This window comes from Papilio polytes, unplaced genomic scaffold, assembly GCF_000836215.1.
Source record: "Papilio polytes unplaced genomic scaffold, Ppol_1.0 DF823399.1, whole genome shotgun sequence".
NCBI lineage: Eukaryota > Metazoa > Arthropoda > Insecta > Lepidoptera > Papilionidae > Papilio > Papilio polytes.
Window position 1 is genome coordinate 1,947,973 of NW_013525805.1, and position 22,694 is coordinate 1,970,666.

The 22,694-nt window shown below is 33.2% G+C and overlaps 1 protein-coding gene across 1 annotated transcript in view; it reads left to right on the forward strand.

Annotated features, from left to right (window-relative positions):
• The first annotated feature begins 453 nt into the window (after positions 1–453).
• Positions 454–22,694, forward strand: part of LOC106104848 (protein unc-13 homolog A-like) — a 48,411-nt gene continuing 26,170 nt past the window's right edge. Inside the window, exons 1-11 of the mRNA XM_013285024.1 lie at positions 454–5,557; positions 7,373–7,416; positions 7,886–7,976; positions 8,721–8,729; positions 9,341–9,415; positions 9,806–10,025; positions 12,530–12,650; positions 12,966–13,072; positions 14,859–15,000; positions 15,156–15,282; positions 15,414–15,554. Coding sequence (XP_013140478.1) covers positions 1,079–5,557; positions 7,373–7,416; positions 7,886–7,976; positions 8,721–8,729; positions 9,341–9,415; positions 9,806–10,025; positions 12,530–12,650; positions 12,966–13,072; positions 14,859–15,000; positions 15,156–15,282; positions 15,414–15,554 — 5,556 coding nt within the window. The 5' untranslated portion in view covers positions 454–1,078. The remainder of the gene's footprint in view (positions 5,558–7,372; positions 7,417–7,885; positions 7,977–8,720; positions 8,730–9,340; positions 9,416–9,805; positions 10,026–12,529; positions 12,651–12,965; positions 13,073–14,858; positions 15,001–15,155; positions 15,283–15,413; positions 15,555–22,694) is intronic.

The following is a 22,694-nucleotide window of genomic DNA, read 5'->3' on the forward strand; positions in this document are numbered from 1 at the left end:
AATTCGCCTACTAGAAATTTAAAAATGTAACCTTTGTTACTCACAGATAAATAACATTTTCAACGGTAAAAGAATTTTTAAAATCGGCCCTGTAGTTTTTGAGTTATTTCAATACATACAAAAATACAAATCTTCCCGCTTATATTAGTATTGATAAAACAATTTTAACTAATCTCAGTATATGGTTGCGTTGAAAAATACCGCGCTTTTAAATGCCACTAAATACTGTAATTACAAAACTTTTAAACGTAACAGGTTAAATAAAACGTTACAAATGCAGTTTTTAATAAATTTGGATCGAACGTTACTATAAGTGGAGACAAACAAGACGCGTTGAAAAAGTTACCTTATTAAAACAAAACGCAATCGTGGAAATAATACTTTTAAAATCTCTTTTTAAATTAAAAATTCATCGTTAAATGAATATTTCCATTAATTTCAGTGAAGCGATGGTGCAATCCATTTCCATCCTTTTTCCTTACCAATCCATTGCACACCTTTCACCTCTGAACTTTTGTTCATGTGAAATCGTACATGAGTCGCTAAGCTGCCTCTTCAAAGAATGGGTTAACTAGTCTCGGGTTTCAAGTTTAATTGAATTTATTTATGTACAAATAACCTTTTAAATGAAATTTGTTTTTAAATTAAACAATTTGTTTGATTTAAAATACTTCGAAAGTACAGCCAGTTAACACATTCCAATGAGGTCTTCCTCTCCTTTCGTTCCGCTGGTTTGTTCATAAGAATTATCTTATGTTCAAATCAGAACGCTACCAAACAAATATTAACCGTGCTTAATATTTGCAGAAAAGTGATATAGAAATATTTACCAAAGTATATTTTTGATGTGAAATTATCAATTAAATTCCGTCGAAGTACAAAATATATACGCAGTGTTGAAAGTGATTAGTGTTAAAAGTGAAATTAAAAAATGTGTTAAACTTTAAAGACTTAAAATGACATTACGGAAAACAATTAGTGACGTCAAACGGTTTTGTGTGAAACGTGTCAAAAGCAAAACGATATGGGATGAGTCACAGTGAAAAATGTTACAGCGAAACCACTATCCAGTACCAAGATGATGCGCGACATTCAAGATGCCGCAGCAGGCGCAGGCGGCGCGATGGAGGAAAACGAGGGAGGAGGGAGTGGGGTTGCCGAGGGAGATATGGACGATTGCGGCTCTCTTTCACTTCCCCCAGACCTTCCACCGTATTCAGGCGATTATATCATCAGTGATTACATGGAACGCCTCGGTACGAGACTTAATATACTCGAAACAGAACTTAAATACGCTTGGCGAGCTCTGGACCTGCTCAGCCAAGAATATGTTAGAATGTGGGAAAGATTGGAAAGATTAGAAGCACTACTAGCAGATCAACAGGGTGTAATTTCGACTTTACTGGATTTTTATACGTGTCGTACGGTGACATCTAGAGATTCGATGACGAGGCTAGAAGTTATAAGAGAAATACTAGGAAACGGTTCCGTTGAAGATGGCATAGAAGAGGGCTTGGATGTGGGGCGTTCTGTATTGATAAATCCTCAAGATGAAGTCATGGAATCTGATGAGGCGTTTTATAAAAGCTTAAATCAAGCTTATAGGGACGACCTAGTTTGTGAAGAAAGTTCCTTGCCGAATTCGCAGCTTGGCATGATCTGGGAGGCGCCCGAAGAACCCGATATGGAACTAATGCCACCTTCATCCCGACAAGTATATAGCGCAAGCGACTACAAAGATTACTGTGGTTTACAAGGTGGACCCAGTATTAGTGAAAGAGATTTGGTACATCTGTCTACTTTAAGTACAATAGATCAAATCACTGTAGATAAATTACATGAATTAGATAGATTGACAAACCAATTACACAAAGATTCGAGAGAGTTAAAAGACTTGAAAACTAGACTTCTTAGTCCTAACACAAAAATGGCATCTAATCGGGATAGAGAAATTGAAGCGCAAGCATTGGCTGAAGATGGAAACATAATAAACGAGCAATTAAAAAGTGTTTACTCTGGCGGAGACAACTGGGGTATAAACGAGATGATGAAAAGTTTTGATGACTTCGTTTTGAATGTACCCAAGGAGTCACTTCCAAGAGATAAGTCTCCTTCAAGATTATCTTTAACTGAGAACACAACGCCAGAAAGAAAATTAGATTATTTACCAGCAAATATATCACCCAGACGAAAATTTGTACCAGAAAGAACGACTACAGAACCATATACTACTGTAACAGGGCGTTTAGCTTATAGTTCAGCTGTCGCTAATGCGGAAATAAATGCTGCAAAGTCAAATAAATCTCCTAGCGCGTTGTCAAGGGAACGTTTCGATTATAGTTCAAATTATCAACTACAAGACACTACCCGACAAAATTACTATTCATCTAAAACATCTCAAACATTTGAAGATGTATACAAATCTTCTTCTAGTCAACATTCACCACTTTCTGTTCATGATATATATGCAGAACCTATTGACAGTTTAAATTATGATGAATCTCGATTGAATAAATCACCAAGTCCTCCGCCACCAGCTCCTCCAAATGGAGTTGAATTATTTTCTTCTATTGAAAACCACGGTGAGATACCTTTAAGACAAGCGATGTTATCAACAGGATCAATTCCCATGGATTCTTTACGTTTAAGCCCTCGGTCTCCGAAATCTCCAAAAACCTCTCCTAAACTCTTAAAAAGAGATTCAACTAATATCGTAGCAGCGAAATCAGATTCTGGACTGTCATCTATGAGTGGTTGGTCCAGTCTTGAAAAAAGCCCTGGATCACCAAAGACATCGAGAACTTCACATAGCAATTACGAATCTCAAAAATTAAAAATGGTCTCTCCCCAAGCTATTCAAAAAGCTTATGAAGTTGACCCAAAGCCATATTTAGAAACGTTAGTTGATTCCTATGCATTTGAAGCACAAGGTGGAAAAATCAACTACAATTTTCTAAAGGAAGGAAACGATATTTCGGAATCTAAAGATCTAAGTAGGTTACAAGACAAAATAGATGCTGGATTCCTAAAACCTGATATGTCATACTCAAATCAAGCTATAACCAATATGAGTGAATACTACTACGGAAACGAAGCGCCATCAATTTATTCGGTAGCAGGAAACAGACAACCTATTTTTACTACAGTGTATAGTACTCCAAGAGGTATGTTGGGAGAAGAAAGCAATTTTGCAGAGATATTGGACGGAAATGAAATTTCTCAGACAATGTCTAAATCAGCAATTGAATCTTATCCGCCTGAACCTAGCTATCACGCACAAACAGTTGTCTTATCTGCAGCAAGTGCTGGTAAAAAGCCTTTAATTAGAGCTAACACAATTGGTCCAAATGACCCCCATTTTTATCAAAACGGTTATAAAGTTACGAATCATCGTACTGGCTACCCACCAGGAAGTCTAACTGATGCCTTATCCTATTATCCTACCTCGAGTCGGTATGATTCTCCAAAAAGAGTGTCTCTAGAAGACCAATTGTCATGGCAAGGTGGTGGTAGTCGATCTCCGACTAGTTCGATAGAAACAGCTAGTCTGAAGTCTAGATCATTAAGCATCAGTGAAAGAAAACACTTTCAGAATCAACTGCAACAAGAGTATTTTAAACAGCAGCAATATGATGAGCGTAATGGTAATGTAATTCGAGAAGTTCAAGAATATAAAACACCAGATGCGGATCACACTTCTTTAAGAAAGGAGCAATTTGTTGATTCAAGTGGGATTTTAGTTTCCGAGTCGGGATATTTATCAATTTCTTCAAATCTCAAACTAAAAAGTCAGGACAAGTCATCAAAAAAACCTAAAAGAGCTTCATCGTTACGATCTGCAATGTCTTCAATGAGCCAGTGGTTGCCTGATTTACATTTGCCAAAAAAACATAGATCGCACTCCTTGCCATCTGGTGTAGATAACATGGAACAACCACAACCGGAGAAATCTCTTAAAGAGAGAATTTTATCGGCACAGAGAAGAAAAAAAAAGTATCATTTGGTTGCATCGATGTCAGGCTTACTTCAAAAAGCCAGACGAAAACAACAAACCAGTCATCAATCTTTATCGGATCCTGAAACATCAGAAACAGAATGGTCTGGAGGAAGATCGAGTGCTCAATCGGAAGATAGTGACAGTGTCTTTTCTGATTCAACACATGAAGGTAACGTCTTTGCTAAAGTCCCGACAAAACAAAAACAAAGAAAATCTAATAACCAAGAAATTGTAGAACAGCAGCAAATGATTCAGGAATTGCAACAAAAAGAAGAGTTTAATGAAGAAAACATTGAAAGTGTAATAGAGGAAAATGAGAAATATGTTACGAATGCTGTCTTACCACGTGATAAGAGTGATGACATTGACTTCCACTTTGCAAGAGTGAGCCAAATGAAAAAAGACAATATATCTGAAATTGAAAAACTAGATATTGATACAGATATTTCAAACGTAGATCCATTTGAAGATGTAGAAAAAACAGATAATCAATCTCCAACCTCGATATTTGCGACTATTGGAGATGTTAAAAAAGCTTCTTCTACCACCGATGAAGACGGTAACGAAAATAATAAACCGTACAATGGAGCTTCTCAGGAATTTGCAGTATCACGTGCATTAGGAAAATATCGCCTGCGCAAATCAACGTCAATTTCCGATGAACAAATAAGTGACAAGTCTCCACCCAAAATAGACACGAGTTCTCAGGACGAAGGAAATCAGGAATCACCCATTCAAAATGATAGGGATAAGAAACCTGGTAAGCTTAACGCTCCAGAAATTATTAATAACACCTCACAAGAAGAATTAGTCTCTTACCCTGAACGTAGTCCTTCTATGCATAGTGGTCGAGTTTTATTTAGTAAGTTTTCTACACGTCATCAGCAAAGTTTGGATATTCCTAACAAGCATGATGATGACGATAGTCGAAGCACTCATTCTTGGAGAAGTGGTTCTCGTGTTTCATCTAGAAGGCAAAGTACTGAAGACAGTATTGATTCTGAAGATGAATGGTATTGCTACGAGTTGAGAAAACTAGAGGAGATGGAGAATCAATCTCAACAAGAAACGGACAAAGAAAGAACATTAATGGAAGAACCAGAAACTAAAGAGAAATATCCCGAAGAAACAAAAGAAATTCTTAAAGAAAAGATGTCATTTGTGCTACAAGAATTGCAACTTAAAACAGCAACTATTAAAACAAAATATGACGAACTTCCAACTAAGGAATCATGGAAAGACGTTACAACGTTTCCGGTCATGGAAGAACATGATTCGGAAGAAGGTGATAAAGAATACGAGGAAGATAAATCTTATGACTCTGGATCTGGTGAAACATCGGGACCAGACAGTCCAGTGCAGAGTGGAGATGAGTTTGACGATGATTATGATATGCCTCAAATACACGAAGAACCTCAGCGAGTGCAAGAGCCAGCGCCGCAACAAGAACCGCAAGTTGGAAGTAAATGGAAATTGTTAAAGGCACTCAAGGATAGGAAAGCTGAAGAAAAAACTACCGAAACTCCAGTTGCGACTACGCCCTCTACAGAAAAGGACAAAGTTAGTGCAGGTGTAAGTTATTTAATGCAGAAATTTCATGAGATTAGAGTTAAGAGTTAATTACTAGGTCTTCGTATGTGAACTATTACTGTCACTATTAATATTCTTAAAGAATTAAAAACTGAGCTCTAATATTGCAAAATTAGTAATCTGCTTTACTCTTTTACAATTCAAACTTACATATATTCAGTATATTTAACCTATTATGCGTATACAACTATATTATACAATTATCTACAAGATTCGACTTATCTATCATACCCAATTCTCAATAAACAACTTTTTTTGTCGATTTAATGAAAACTGCCAACACATTATGAACAGTGGTTGTGAAATCATACTTGACTCAACGAATAAGTGTCATTATTATGTTGATTTTGTTACGAATAAGTAATAATAATATTCATGAAAGATGTTTTTTTGTACAAGTTATAACTAATTCAATTCAGTAAGGCAATAAACAGTTATCGAAATTTTCTATGTTATATTTTATAATGCCGTTTGATATATAGCTTTAGTAGATATAATATATAGAAAATTTTACATAAACAGTATACATAAAAATAAGGTGTAGGTACTTGCTTATGCGTAATATACAGTGAATAGAAAGTAAGATTCATGCAGTCAAGAATTCACAACTAAACATATATATCTCTTTTATTGGAGGAAACAATGTAATTTTTCAGAGAGCAGTGAAAACCTGGAACATTTCGGTACAAAACCATTCACCGTCATATCATTTCATATCGTAACGTACACAGATAAAAAAACAATATTTTATTCAAATTATAAAAAAAAGTTCTCCTATTTGATCTATTAATAAATCGAAATCTATTCATATTGTGTTTATCAATACACGTTTGTAAAACAAACATAAAAGTCATTTTGAACTCTCATCGCTTAGAATCGAGTAATACAGCGATGTCCTATTTGACATTCACAATCTAGATAAATTAAAACTTAGTACGTGTTAATGTAACTGATATACAATTAGAGCTCACACATCGCTTAGATTTGTGTAGTCATCGATGTAAAATTAGCTGGCACGTTAAATTTAAACGCCTAGGCTAAATTACACTGTAGAGTTACAATGGCATAAAAACTTTTTGGAAAAAAATATAACTGCTATTTTGCATCAAAAAATGTGTTAGAAATTAAAAAAAAAACTGTTCTTGCTTAGCTGAAATAACATATTCTGCTTTCTACTAAATACTTTAATAGGTTATACTTACACAAACTAGTGACATCTATTGAAGTTAAAGTGTAACTTACTCATAAATATAAAAACCTATTGGGGAAAAATATGGAACTAATTTGTTTACGTGTATCGGAACGTGATGTAATGAAGGCGATTGTAGCGCCCCCAGTCCAGGATTTTTATATTCTTGGCTAAGCTGTTTGGTTGAAGATTGTAAAAGGGGTTTTAGGAATGAATCAAGATACGATGTTATTTCTCCATATAGAATTAGTTGTTTATAGAATTTACAATGTTTGTTATTTTAAACAGATGTTTCGTTTGAAGTATTATTGATACAATAAACCTTTAAGTAACGTTTAGATTGTCCGAAGAGTCGTATTAGTGTGTTGACATTCCAATTTTTCTTTAAATGTCGTGTTTTACCGCAGTGGAAATTAACTCTAACAAGCGAGGGATTAAATCTTCAATTGTTTTAACACTTTAAAATTAATAAAACTTCAAACGATAACTAATTTGTGAAATTGTATATTTGTATTGTTTTTTACGTTTTAATAAACCTTGTTATTTTTTTAGTTTTTTTATTTTTCATTTTTTAATTGTATTTTTTTTTATTTTAGAATGGTTCCGGCGGATTCAACGAGCAAGGTGGTCGAGGAAATGGGTATGTTAATAAACATTGAATAAAGAGTTATTTACATTTTACTAATGTATTGGTACTTTTGACGACGATTGATATCGTTTATTTGAATTATCGTATTCATTTATATTATGGTATTCTGAAACAGACAAGATTAATCTAAGTGAATACCTAGGACCCCAGTTATGTTTTAGAAAAATTAACTTGACGAGAGGCTTCATTGACCATTAACTGACTTTGAGTCAACGAAATATATCAAGCAAGAAATAAAATAAAAGGAAACGTTTGTTGAAAGCGGGCGCACACCTTTGACTAAATAAATAGTCGATTGTCGATTGTTTCGCAGCCAATTCAACTGTTCCTCCATTTGAGCTCATAAGAACCAAAGCTATACCAAATAGTCGTGCGATAATTTAGTTTCAGGTGTGCGCACGCTCTTAGAATTTTCAATTTTGTTCACAAATTGCTTACTATTAATGTCATAACTTTATAGACATCCCGGAGATAACCCGTTCTATAGCAACATCGACAGCATGCCCGATATACGACCGAGAAGAAAATCTATACCACTCGTCTCTGAACTTGTAAGTAAACATTCAAATTTTAATCTACATTAAAATCATTAGTCACAAGTCCCAATGGAACTAGTTATGGCCGGTTTCAATTCACTTAATAATCTAAATTAAAATTTTAATTTAGTGGTAAGTTTTTTATTGGGTGTTTGGGATATTACGTGTCTACTTAAAATGTAGATTGAAACTGGTCCTTAATGTTTTCAGCTCATATCAACGTTCGCTTTCTGGAGCTTAGTAACGTAGGCGCGTAATAAATGTCTTTTCTAAACGATAACTTCCTATACTGTCTAACAATTTATGGAGAGATTTTTATTTCAATGTTAATTATCCCCGTCTACTGTAATTTCTTTTATGTTTGTATTTCCATTTCAATCTTACCCTGAGATTATGAAAAAACATGTAATTTATGATGAAAATAGTTCGGGATTGAAATGTTCTATTAAATTAATATTTATACTCTCCATTTATTGTTCCTTAAATTGGTACTCGTTAAAGATTTAGTACTGAACTTTGTAAACCTTCTTCTTCTTTGGTGTTTTAATGTTCTTTGTTGTTTGTGTCTCTCCTTTCCAAATTCCGAGTCACATGATCGTACCAAATTAGCTGAAGCCCTCAACTGATTGAAAGATATCTACTTAGGGGTCACCTTATAGCGGACATGAAAACAAAACTATTCTTACTATTATTCCCGAAAATTCCTGGAATAAAAATTAATGATGTACTTGCATTTTAATCCTTACCACGGACCCGCAGGTTCTCAAGGTATTTTGTCCCAATAACACATCTATTCTATGCATGCCTTATTTAAATTATAGACACGGCTTTTGATATGCATAAAATAGCTTCTGTTTTGAAAAAATCTTGTTTTAATGCATGCAAATTGTAAGCCTTGCACGACTCTGTTGTTACTTGCATAACTATATCACGATTATTTATATTCTTCTTCTTTGTGTAATTTATCTGTATCTAGCAATAAACGAAGAATTTTAATCGCACTTGCTTTCTCTGTCTACATCAATAGTCTTGAAAATATAAAGCCGTTTATAAAAATTATATTTATTTTACAATCATTGTCTACGACTTCATTAAAATATAAAATAACTCTTGTAACTTTACTATCATTTTTAAAAATATCACGATATAGAATTTCAATAAATTATATTGATAAATATCTTGTCAATTTTTTATTAAAAATCACACTGGCTTTCGAAACTGCTTAACAATTAAGGCATGAGTAGATAATGCAATTTGAATACAAAATGCTGTTCACGAAAATATTACTTAGTAATCACTGTATTCAAATAGAATGAATATAACAATTCTAAATAACGTATTCTGTGACTGTAATTAATTGAAATTTATTTATAATCTAGACAATGGCAGCTACTAAGAGGAATGCAGGTCTGACATCAGCTGTACACAGAGCAACCTTGAATGATGAAGAATTGGTGAGTTACTGTTTTCTAAATATCTCAAATGTACTTAATGTAGTCTGTGGAAAACTATAAATTTTAGAAGCTAAGATCAGTGCATAATATTCCGAAGTGACAACCATAGGTAAGTGGAACAACTGGTGAAAAATAGAACAAAAAACAGGTTTTAAATGAGAATTTAAAGTAAAAAAAAAAGTCTATATGGTAACGATGAGAGTAACGATTTGAGTCTTTTGCTTGTTTTTTAATAGTTAGGAGCTAAAAGGAACAGGTAAGAATGTATGTAACTTGCAATTATTATACAAGTTTGTGGAAAACAATGTGAGAAAAAGTAAATATATTTATTGTTTTAGTTTTTTTACTCTATTTTAACTGTTAAATACTAACATGAGATTTGTATTCCAGAAAATGCATGTATACAAGAAGACGCTGCAAGCTCTCATCTATCCCATTTCATCGACGACGCCTCATAACTTTGTTCTATGGACTGCCACCTCACCTACATATTGCTATGAATGCGAAGGTTTGCTCTGGGGTATCGCGCGGCAAGGAGTAAGGTGTACTGAATGCGGGGTTAAATGCCACGAGAAATGCAAGGATCTCCTCAATGCTGATTGTCTACAGAGTAAGTTTTTAAATGTGACATTAATTTCGAGAAGTGAGAATTTATTCGTTCAGTATTTTTAAATAAATCATTGTTAAATTAACAAAAGTAGGTACAATGTAAAAAAATAAACAAATTCTCACTTAAAAATATTGTTAATCTATAACATTAAAAACGATATGTGCTTGTTAAAATATGTGTTTCGTTACTTAACAAAATACAAGCGGAATCATATTGTTTTTGGTGTTCTAATATTTGCTTAGTAATTTATTAAGCGATATAATTAATAATATCTATGCAATTTCTCACTGACCGTTACTTTACTTACAATGTGATTGTACTTCAAATTTGTTACTGTCTTCAATCTGCTTTCACTCTTAACATTATGCCCTAAACATCGCTTGCTTACTTCTAAATCTGAGAATTTCAATAAGCCTATCTATTTTCACGTTATGTGACTATCACTGTAAGAAATGATGGCCGTAGCTTTACCACAATTTTCCGTCTTATCAATTGAAGTCGAGGTTCACAATAAAATCAACCTACATAAAAACATGTCCTCAAAAACTACAACTTAGTACTTGTTACTCGGGTGAAATTTACTATAAAGATTCTATATTCGGAGAATCTTATGTAAAGCCTCTCTTTACCTTTTTTCTTACATATTATGACGTTCTTTGAAACAAAGGATCTTATGTGATCCTCAAGGATCAAGCTTCTCGAAGAAAGCCTTTGTGTTCGCATACTGTCATTTTCTACGCTAACGCCATTTTATTTCTTAGCTTTATCTTTCTAATTCCATTATAACTAAAACTTTATTTTGAAAATGCAAGCTGACAATAATTTAAGACCAAAAGAATAAACGTAGAAATAAAAATTTAGACTCATTAAAATATTTACTGTCATTAAAATAATTACTCATTAAAAAAATTACATTAAAATGAGGAATATCATTTCTGCACACGTTATGTTCGATGTTAAGTAACGATCAGTGTTTAAACTATACTCGTTTTAAGTGTAATTTAGTAGATTTAGCTCTTTAAGCTCTCTAAGTGATGGTCAAAAAATGAAAGGTAATAATTAAAAACCTCAGTCGTAGACAAGGTATAGACAATTCATGAGCATGAAAATTTTAAGCATGTAATTGCAATTTAAAAAATTAAAACTATGTCATTGACTGATATCGGAAAACATTACAGAAAAAAAATAACAAATCACTTGCATACTAGTAAAATCATACATTTTTGATCATTAGGAAAATTTTAAGAATTTGTAAAAAAATAATTAGGGACTAAACATGATATTAATTTACGTAATTTCCTAAAGATGTGGCCCTCATAGCATGGGATTTTTCGTTTTGAAGAGTGTTTGTTACTATATTGCATGTCTGTCGGTAAAAATTTTCATATAAGTATTTTTAAATCTGGTTCCATTGCCATTTTCACCTCACAAAGGCGCGCAGTCGTTTATTTTTGGTGTCTAATTGTATGGTTTTTATGGAGTTAATCGACTGCTCGTCCATACCATAAAAGTCTACACTTTGAAAGCCATGAAAAAAAAGAAATATATCAATCTTAATTACTTTTGCGCTTCTTGTCTGATTTTAACTAGTTTTCCTTCGATTTTAGTTTTATCTTAAATAATTTTGATTACATCTTATGCATGCTTTTCTTCTTCCTTAATTTATTATTAATTTTTATTTTATAAGTGTTTTTAAAGTGTGGACTAACTTAGTGCATCTCAGTAAGCATTCCGTTCCCTCAAATCCCGTTTTCCGGGTCACCCCGCCCAGCGCCGAAACTTGTGTTAATATCCCTGAAAATAACAACTCTTGTATATCCTACTTTATTATTCAATTGTTTTTAAATAATCTTTATTCTATAACCTAAATATAAAGATACACCCTGTATATTAAATTAATGTGCCCGTAACATGCACGCTGTCTAAATATCTTCCGCTGTTATGTTCTGTTTAGTTTCCTTAACTGTTGTTTTGTTTAATAGTAAAGTACTAATTCTTGTACATCCCAAAATATTTTTATACGTTATATTTCCGTTCTGTTTTCTTTATCTTTCTTTTCTTCTAAAAGCTATATCTAAAAATATTTGCTTTCTTGATACGTAAGCGAAATAATATTTCAGATACAAACAAATATAAAAATGTATTTCCGTAGAGTTAATAATATACTAAACATTTCCTTGATAAGCAACAAATTACGGACAAAGTAAGATATATTATTAAAATAAAATTAGACTGTAAATTATTTTAACAAGGCGCAGTGCTCGGGTTTGCTTCGGCTGGCGCCGCTTGAAGTTCTCATCGTTACTAGAGCTGATACAGTCACTATTCAGTATATTGGGGTTTAGAGTTGATACTACTCTCCACATTTGAAGTAAACGAATCGGTATCTGGTGACGTTGTGGCTATCGAGTTGTCGTGGCAGGCCTGAACGCGGGGCGGGGGCCCGTCCCGGCGCATCCCGCACAAGAACTATGTTTGCACCGCCTGAGCAGTGTGTTTCGCAGGGGCTGCTGAGAAGTCGTCCAAACACGGCGCGGAGGACAAAGCCAACTCGATCATAACCGCCATGAAGGAGAGAATGAAACAAAGGGAACGGGACAAACCTGAGATTTTCGAATTAATCAGGTATGGACTTTCCATTGAACCGTTATTTCTATCCAATTTCATTACCTAAGAAAATTAGCTCACTGATATTTCTTTGATCATAGCAATACTTAATCAAATCAGATGTTTTTAATGAACAGAGGTAAAGTAGAAATTTCTGTTTTTGACTACAGGTAACATAACATAGATTTAATTATAATTTTATATTTTAATTGATTTCTTAAAAGAAATTTGAAAGCTATATGAACATGTACTATTTAACCTATTTCAAGAAGATTAAATTGAAGTCCTAGAAGAGTCTAATTTGACGATGTATAAAGTGTGTGTATGTGACAGACGCGTGTTCAGCATCGAAGGGGAGGGGCATTCGGCACACATGAGCACGGTGAAGCAGTCGGTACTCGATGGAACGTCCAAGTGGAGCGCCAAGATCGCTATCACAGGTTCGATGATGTGGCGTCAACTAACACTTTAACCCTCCATTAGATGGCGTGCAGCGCAGCGGAGTCAGCGACGATCCAGACAACCAATCGTCGTGTGCGAACTCTAAATTGGTTCTCTTTTATTTCATGTGGCGACCAGGCGGACTTTTAGCGTCGACCCCGACACTCACATAGACAGCCTCGAACAGGCCGAGCAGGTCACTATAGAAGGGACTTCGAAATGGTCCTGCAAAATCGCCATTACAGGTTTGCGTGGTCTTTTGCGGCTACGAACCGCACGCTCGCAGATTTCGCTCTATTAGACAAAATCTTCGCCTGACTTCCATACAAAGTTTTTTTGACATCTGCTATATTTGCGACTTTTCATGATTCTCCTAATAATTAACTTTCATATGTAAGTAACTGCAAAGTTTACGAGGAAAGTAAAAAAACAGTCTACTAGCAGATGTCAAAAATGTCTATGCAAATTTACTTCAGTTTAAAATCCAAACCCATTCACAGACGTTAGCGCACTGCCTCCACTCACTTATAACGAAAATAGCTTAACTCATCACACAAAGGAAATTCCACGAATCTAACACATGACTACAATTATTGAAAAGACAAATTGCTTGCACACAAAATTCTATAAACACTTTGAGCAACACACGTTTTGATATAACATAATGTAACACTAACACTTCCAACCTTTCTAATAAAAAGAACACGAAATTGCATGTAATTTTCAAACCCAACTTGACTGCACACGATTTTCAATTTTTAGTTGATAATATTGAAAATTAAAGTTCGTAATTGATCCTGTAATTTCAGATCGTGATACGTATGAAAAACCTAATAACACGAGTAGTTTTCTTTCGCAATAGGAGAATGGTTGAGAATTAGAATCCGAAAGCATGCAAGACTTTAAACCCCCGGCACAGTTATAAGGAAATTCCCGTATTATTTGCATACTTTCCAATTTGACCGCAGCGAAACTTTCGATTCGTGTAAATTCCGAGGCCATTAGATATAAAACCCGAGCATACTTTACACTTGTTACTTTGGAACTTTCTTCTTGGTCGAAGTTTGCATTAGTTGTTGCGATTACGTAGTCGCTATAATCGAGTTGATATAGAATTTCAATTTGGGTATATTTTTTTAGAAAAAATTTGGTAGATTTGATGCTAGAGTCTTCTTTCATCCCAGAACCATTAATCTCAGGGTATCCAGACGGTAGATATTACAGGTCGAGTTGGTTCGTAAGTATGAAATAGATTTAATTATGTTCTTCAATGCTATACTTCATATTAATTTAAATAATCACAATTACGATTGTTTAGATTTTAATTTTGAACCTGAACAATTGTAACAAATTGGAGCAAAATTTGAATTAACCAATCCAATATTTTACTGGAAACATGGTTTTATGGATTAACAAGGATTGTAAAATATTGGGTTGGAAAAATTTCTATAAGTAAAGAGAATTATTAAATGTATCAGGACTTTTGAGATTTATCTCATAGCGTTATAGAACTGTATTTTAAATATGAATATGAAATAATTGAATTCAATTTCTAATAACTATATCTAAGTTAAAGTTATGACTCAAATAAACTAAATGTCACTTAATAGGCATAATCAACATTATTTTTCGTACAATATTATGTATGTTGCAAAATTTTAAATTAGATTTTTGTGGCATTTCATTGTCTAATATAAAGAAACAATACTTTTTTACAATGTTTACCATTTTATTATGTTGCAGATTGTACATTACGTAATACTAATTAAGTACCTTTTTGTGCAGTGATTTGTGCTCAAGGGCTCATCGCAAAAGACAAGAGCGGCACCTCCGACCCTTACGTAACTGTTCAAGTCAGCAAAGTTAAGAAGAGAACGAGAACAATGCCACAAGAATTAAATCCAGTTTGGAATGAAAAGTTTTATTTGTAAGTACTTAGTATATTTTAGTAAAATGAAATCAAAGCTCTAAAAGGCAAAAATTTACACATGGCTAAATACTTTATAGGGGAAATAGCTACCAGAGTTTAAAAAGACGACTCAACTAAAAACTATGCAGCTTCTAATGAGTTTTAATTTTCAGTGAATGCCACAATTCCTCGGATCGCATCAAAGTGAGAGTATGGGACGAAGACAACGACCTCAAATCCAAACTACGACAGAAATTGACAAGAGAGTCCGACGATTTCTTGGGACAGACTATCATTGAGGTAAATTTTCTATAATAAGCAGTAAATACCCATCCAACATTCTTAAAATATTAATCTCCCATGTGGAATATGTAAATGTGTTTAAGATTTATTCAAATAGTCTTTATACTAAAAGGTTATCTTTGTACCAGGTTCGAACACTATCAGGAGAAATGGACGTCTGGTACAACTTAGAGAAGAGGACAGATAAATCAGCGGTATCAGGAGCCATCAGGTTACATATCAACGTGGAGATTAAAGGAGAAGAGAAGGTAGCCCCGTACCATGTCCAGGTAAGTAACATATTAGAAATAACTATGTTTGTGTTTATAGGGTATCATATATACGTCTGTGTTTCGAAATCTAAACAGAATACAAGGATGTTTTTCTTTTCATCAATTTTTTTAAACCCAGTTTTGTAGACGGCAACTTAAGAATCTTTATGTACTAAATAATTAACTTTAATTTTGTCTTTGTTACGAAACCGGGCCAAGACCCACTTCGGGTCGCTGCGCCAACGCAACTAGCCTAATTTTGTTTATTTCTCTTATTAATGAAAAAATGTAAACCTTGTTGTTGCTATCAACATGTTGGTGTTGACAATTAGTCAGTTTCACAGTTTATAACAATTAATCAACAGGTCTGTAAATTTTGGCGCCATGCCTTTTGGCCGCGAGCCAACATCGCTCGTTACTCGTTACCACCGTATTATTCTTCTAAACACCCTATCTTACCTTCATTTGTTTTCTGTGACAAGGTGTTCTGCAAATTTACATTTTAAAATAAAGGAAAGTTACTGACAAATTACGTAGTAGATAAGTAAATAATGTAATATGCAAATATACTCGTATTTACGTCAACTAACTTGTACAATTGTTAAAAGCAAGTAAAAGTGTTATTACACTTAGAGTTATTAAGCTGAATACTAAAGTATATTATGCTCTAGGAACGCTAAAAGTATCTGGCATTTTGTTAAACTTGAAAGGATACCTCAGAGAGTTTTATCCTCGAATAAAGTCTCTGCAATAGATCTAAATTTTTATATCTTTTTCTTTTAATAACTATAATACTAATGTTGAATGCCGTAAAATAACAGATCAGACTTTTGTGTCATTGTTTATGGAAAGGTTAATAACATCTGCTGGATTAGGAATATGCCAACAATCCTCGACAAATCACGTAAAAACAACGCATGATTTAAGGGAATTATATTTTAAATTCAAATATATTTGTCCTAAACAAAGAATAATTAGCATCGGAGCACTAATTCCCATATGGACGGTGCGCAGGATGCTTTACATTAGACAGTTTCGCTTAGTTAACTGTTCCCCTTAACTTTTCGCATTTGTCCACAAAAGTTTGTCCATCGGACTCGTTGCTGGCCGTCATTTGGAAATCTTTCTATGCTTCATAACGAATGGACTATTTAACTTTGTAAACAGCGCTAAGAACTTCGTGTCTATTCAAACGAAATAAACTTTCTCTCTGTGTTGCAATACTTTGACTGACTTTTTTTAGTACAAGGCAAGACTGGGAGGCTTAATATAGGAAAAATAGCGTCCGCTTATATGTGCAATAGGGTATAAGGTTGCGGATATATTTAGTTTTTTTGTTCCATATCTGAAATTACTGGTGTCTTAATAGTGACTTAATATCCTTACAACTTAATGACTAGTTTTAGTAATCTGTACTAATATTATAATGAGGAAAGATTTGTATTTTTATTTATTCAAATAACTCAAAAACTACTGGGCCGATTTTAAAAATTCTTTCATGTTTAGAAAGGTAATTTATCTGTGAGTAACATAGGATATATTTTTTTAATACCGCGCGAGCGAAGTCACGAGCAACAGTTAGATTTATAAAAAAGCAAGTTAGTGTAAAACACATTATCTCGTATTGTTGCATGGTACGTAATAATTAAAATTCATAACTCTATAGATGCGTTGCTTAACTTCTAAAACTAACTTAAACTTTATGAATAAAATTATACCGGAGAGTTGAATATTGCGGAATAAATTATATCTTAAGATAATAGGAACTTTATAAAATTATGAGAAACTAGAAATATCTTATGCACAGTTTGAAATCTTATTATGTAGTCTTCATACAATGAGACGTGTTTTTTTTTCGTAGAGATAAATTAAGGACTTATAAAAATACAATGTAAACATATTTGTTTTTTAATTATTTTTATCCTAATATAATAATTACAATAGATTTTCTTTCATCAATTTTCTAAACTTAGTCAACTAAACTAAAGTAGGAAAATGACCAGAGTTTTGCATTTTTCATGCAATCACGATATTACCATAATATACTGCATTTCGATTATCCACTTTTATATAACAAATTAGTATTTCTCTGATTATTAATATCTTCTTGATGGAATGTTTTATTCTAAATTTGGCGATTCAAATATTTATATCGCGTTTTATAATTTAATTTATATCACACTAACTATTGCTCGCGACTTAGCCCGCGTTAAAATATAGCATATGTTACTCACAGATAAATTACCTTTCTAATGGTTCAAGAATTTTTAAAATCGGCCCTGTAGTTTTTGAGTTATTACATACAAAAATACAAATCTTTCCTCTTTATTATAATAGTATAGATTTTCATTTCAAGCATTAGTAAATGTTAGTATAGTATGCAATACACAAATATTGGATTAATTAAATAGATAACTTACTCTCAAACAAAATTAGGCTACAAAGTTTGTAAACGGTAATAAGCTCAACGGAACTTAAGATCTCTCATTACTGTCGTGTCAAAAGTTACTTACTAATGAAGACTGATGTTCTTTGATAATTATTAGATAGTGTCAGTGCAAACACATTTAAAAAATGAAGATATATTAAAACCCCGTATACTTATAAATCTTACTAATGTTATAAATACGAAAGTTCAGATGGCGTGATGTTTGTGTTTGAAACGGTCAATAAATAGGCCTCTACATCTGAAAGAATACATAGGCTATGCTTTTGATTTTTTAATTCCACGCGGATGGAGTCGCGGGTGAAAACAGTAATAAATTATTTTTATCTTCTATCTTTGATACGGAATTACTCTAACTGTAATGTAGATTTTTAAGTGAAAAAGTAGTTTTGATGTTGACATTTAAATTCATTTATAGAACACTTTTAATATCATGTTATTATTGTACTAATAGCTTCTGATTTTAACTATAAACCAGACTTAATACAAAGAGCTAAAATCGGCTTTAAATTTTACTCTCTGACATAGTATGTGTTGCTGTCAATCCTGTCTCATATTAGAGGCTTCAGAACTCGATTGTGATGTCAATGTTAAGTGCTTTTCCGTTTACTTACCTTTGTATTATGTTTCATGAACTCTATTTTTATTAAAGGTGCGTTTGTTTAGATGACAGTTGATAGAAAGATGTTGAAAAGGGAGCATTTTGGTGACCCTTTTTAAAATGGAAGCAGGACAGGATAAGGACCTTCTTTAATTTATTTTTTTGTATATTTTACAAGCAGGATAAAGGTTCATAAGACGTATCGTGGGATTCCACAGATGTTCCTGCAATATTCGAATTTAAATAACTACATTAATGTAACTTTGATTAATCTTTGAAAAACCAAGCAGAATTATTTTACAACTAGCTTTCGTCCACAACTCCGTCCGCGTGGATTTATAAAGAAAAAAAAAACAAAAGTTAGTAGCCTATGTGTTCTTCAGACTATGCTCTACAACTATGCCAAATTTTATTGATATTCGTTCAGCAGTTTCGGCTACAAAATCTAACAAACATCTATACATCCGTCTTAAATCGCATATATGATACTGCTAAGATAGTGATAAACTTAAGTTATAGAAATGTCATTTCTAAGAAAAACACCAACTTTCTTATACATAAGTAGTAGAATATTCGTCTGGAATTCGAGAGATCCGTACTTGCACAAATTGAATCTATTGTCCCATTATTTCTGAAAGAAGCTTCCGCCTCACGAATGTAGGTCGCCATCAAATTTGGGTCGTATCCCTTGATTTATCTTTAATTTTCCCTTCATTATGACACGATATTGACATTATAAGTCTTGTTATCTGATCAATTAAAATTTAATAACGATTACTCTTTAAACAAAATATACTTTTTTACCGGAATGTTAGAGCCTGCGCATCTAACACTGCTCAGTCTCGTTTTAATTCCTATGAGCGTATAAGCGCACTCTACTTGATTGTTAGTTGTACAACTAAACAGTTGTATTGGCTGCGAAACAATCTGCAATCGTACAAAATTCTTGTAATTGTTTAGTCAAAGATATGCACGCTTAGAGTCAAGAACCTTGTATAAAATAGTAGTTAACAGTGTAACCTTTTTGTTGCCTTTTCAGTTATATTTGAAAACTATATAGATTTCAGTGGAGCAGCGTTTAAACATAGCGAATTCGTGGCTGAAAATCTATTCCAGTTCTGCACGAAGCAACGCAACGCGTGAAACGGCATTGATTGCGGAAAGTCGAGGGTTGCAATTAAATGTTCCTCTCGTATGACGTATAAAGTCTATTAACGTGTTAATTACTCTAGCAGCTTATTTTGTTATAAAGTCTAAAGGAAAATGTGGGAAAAATGTTTTAGAAACTATAGTTTTAAATTCACGATTGTCTTAACATTATAGGTCAGACGTCTAACCGCCGTGTTTTGATGAAAATAGTACAGCTTTTTATTAATTCAGATGCTCGGTTGCATTTGTTAGTGAAAGTAGAGAAGTAATATAAGTGAAACTAAAGTAATGAGCTTGCGGGATATCGTGGATTTGAGTCTGCGAGATTCATCTTGCACTCGTATATAAATTGCTTAAAATGCTGAGAGAAAAGTGGAAAAGAGCGGTTTGACGAAAGTTTATTTTAAAGTTTTAGAACCATGTTTTTCATTCGGGTTTTAGGTTATTTCTAAATGATCATTAAAATATACAAAACTTTTTTAACGATAATATTAAACTGCATTAGAACTATGTCTGTCTGTATGTCCACAAGCTGTGTTTGTTCCGGGTAATCTCAGAAACGGCAGGACCGATTTCGACACAACTTTCACTGTAGGGTAGCTGACATTGACAGGCATATTCTAGGCTACTTGTTTTATCTTAACATTGCGTGGACAAAATCGCGGGCAACAACTAGTTTTAAAAATAGTTTTACATTTAATCGGCATACAAGACAAAATGAAAGTTTTTTTTTTAATGGGACTGACAACATTGTTGTTAGACAGATATTAAAACAGTGGAAACTCAGCGATACGTAGTTTGTACTAGTTTAACAAGGTGGTACTTGCATGATTCTATCCAACGTTCGCTTGCACGTAAACTATTTTACATAATTTCATGGAATTCCAAATTACCTAAGTATGGAGCAAGCACTATAATTTTTTTAATCATACGTTATTTGTATTTTAAATTATTGTATTATTTTTGTCGTTAATGGTAGGTTATGCGTTGCCATGTATTGTTAAAAATGAAAACTAACGTCACTTAATAAATCTTTCTTCTAAGTATATGCTCTTAAAAGTGCTTTTATTTCTATGTTTTAAATTAATTGCTTTAGATTTTATCTTACTAGTCTTACTTCTTACTAATATTATAAATTTGAAAGTTAAGATGGATAGCTGGATGTTTGTTAGAGTTTGTAGCCTAAACGGCTGAACGGATTTCGATGAAATTTGGTATAGATGTAAATGATAGTCTGGAAGAACACATAGGCTACATTTTTTTTTAATTTGGACAGACGTCGCCGGCGAAAGCTTGTCATGTTATAATTTTGAAAGTTAAGATGGATAGATGGATCTTTGTTAGAGTTTGTAGCCTAAACTACTGAACGGATCTCAATGAAATTGGGTATAGATATAGAGGATAGTCTGGAAAACACATAGACTACTTGGTTTTGTTTTATTAATACCATGCGGACGGAGTCACGGGCGGAAGCTAGTATCTTAATAATTAATTCTAGATATATATTCGTGACTAGTTCGAGCTTTAATGTTTTGATTTCCGTTGCCTGCTGATAAAATAAATACGTTATAATAAATAATAATGTCGTAATACTCACCTAAATGGGACACACGCTACTTTATCATTTATTCAAATTCAAGGACCTCATTTCTCACCCCCTGACTACACAAAAATCCGCTGTTTGTTAAACAGGTCAACCGCTTGTATAGAAAATCGATTTGTTTATCGTTTTTATATCAAAATTAACATCAGTTTGTGTGTACCGAATTCTATGTTTTGTGTTCTTTTGTGTATTTATTAATTAGTGAAAAAATCTTAGTTCTTACTTGTTATTATTATTAATTATTTATATTATGAATGCGAAAGTTTAGATGGATGGATGGATAGATAGATAGATAGATGGATAGATGGATGGATGGTTGGATGTTCGTTAGTGTTTGTAGCCTAAACGGCTGAACAGATCTGGAAGAATGGCATAGATGTAGAGGATAGTCAGGAAGAACACAAAGGCTACTTACTTTTGTTTTTTTTTAATCTCCGCGGACGGAGTCGTTGGCGAAAGCTAGTATTTAATAAAGATTACTTCATGGTTAAACTATTTCGTCCGTCGATCTTTTGTCTTTATCGCTCTTAACGGATAAAAATATACTTATTTACTATTCGTATGTGGTAAACAAAAAATATATTTTGGTACCCTTGACCATTTTTATCTTTCAGAGTTTTAAACAATCATTACTAATGATGGTTTTTTCTGATCTATGTTATAAACTATTATAAACTAATAGGAAAGATTTGTATTTTTGTATGTATTGAAATAACTCAAAAACTACTGGAACGATTTCAAAAAATTTTGCACCATTAAAGTGCTTTGTTGTCAGTGAGGAATATTGGCCGTATTTTTGATAAATTTTCAATTTAGCGCGGTCGAAGTCGCGAGCAGCAGCTAATTCGTTGATAAAAACATATAACAACTTCTTACTTAATCATTAGCTCCATGATATTCCGTAAAACTTTTTTCCGGTTCCAAAAACAACAGTAAAAAAATGTTCTTATAAATTCGTTTGTTTCGTGATTCGGTTGAATAATCACGAAACGGGCAATTATCACGATTTTTGTCGCTTTAATTCTTTTGTGATTTAGTGTTGCGCTAAACTCGGAAACGCTTAATTGCTTTATTTGTCTTTTGGAAAAATATTTATTTTAGTTATCGACCGATTAACCCATTTATACTTCCTAGAACTTGAGTTAGCATGTCAGTAACTAGAGAAATATTCTGCCATGCGTGTCAAATAAATCAGAATAGTTGCAAAATAGTCATCATCTCCCCTCCCTTATCCTACTCCCGTAGGGTCAGCGCACCAGGTTTTCGTCCTCCAAATAACTCTGTCGTCCGTCATCTCAGTCTCCTATCAATGATAGAAGCGTTGCTGGAGTTTTTTCCGCCACTTCTTCTCCCAGCGCT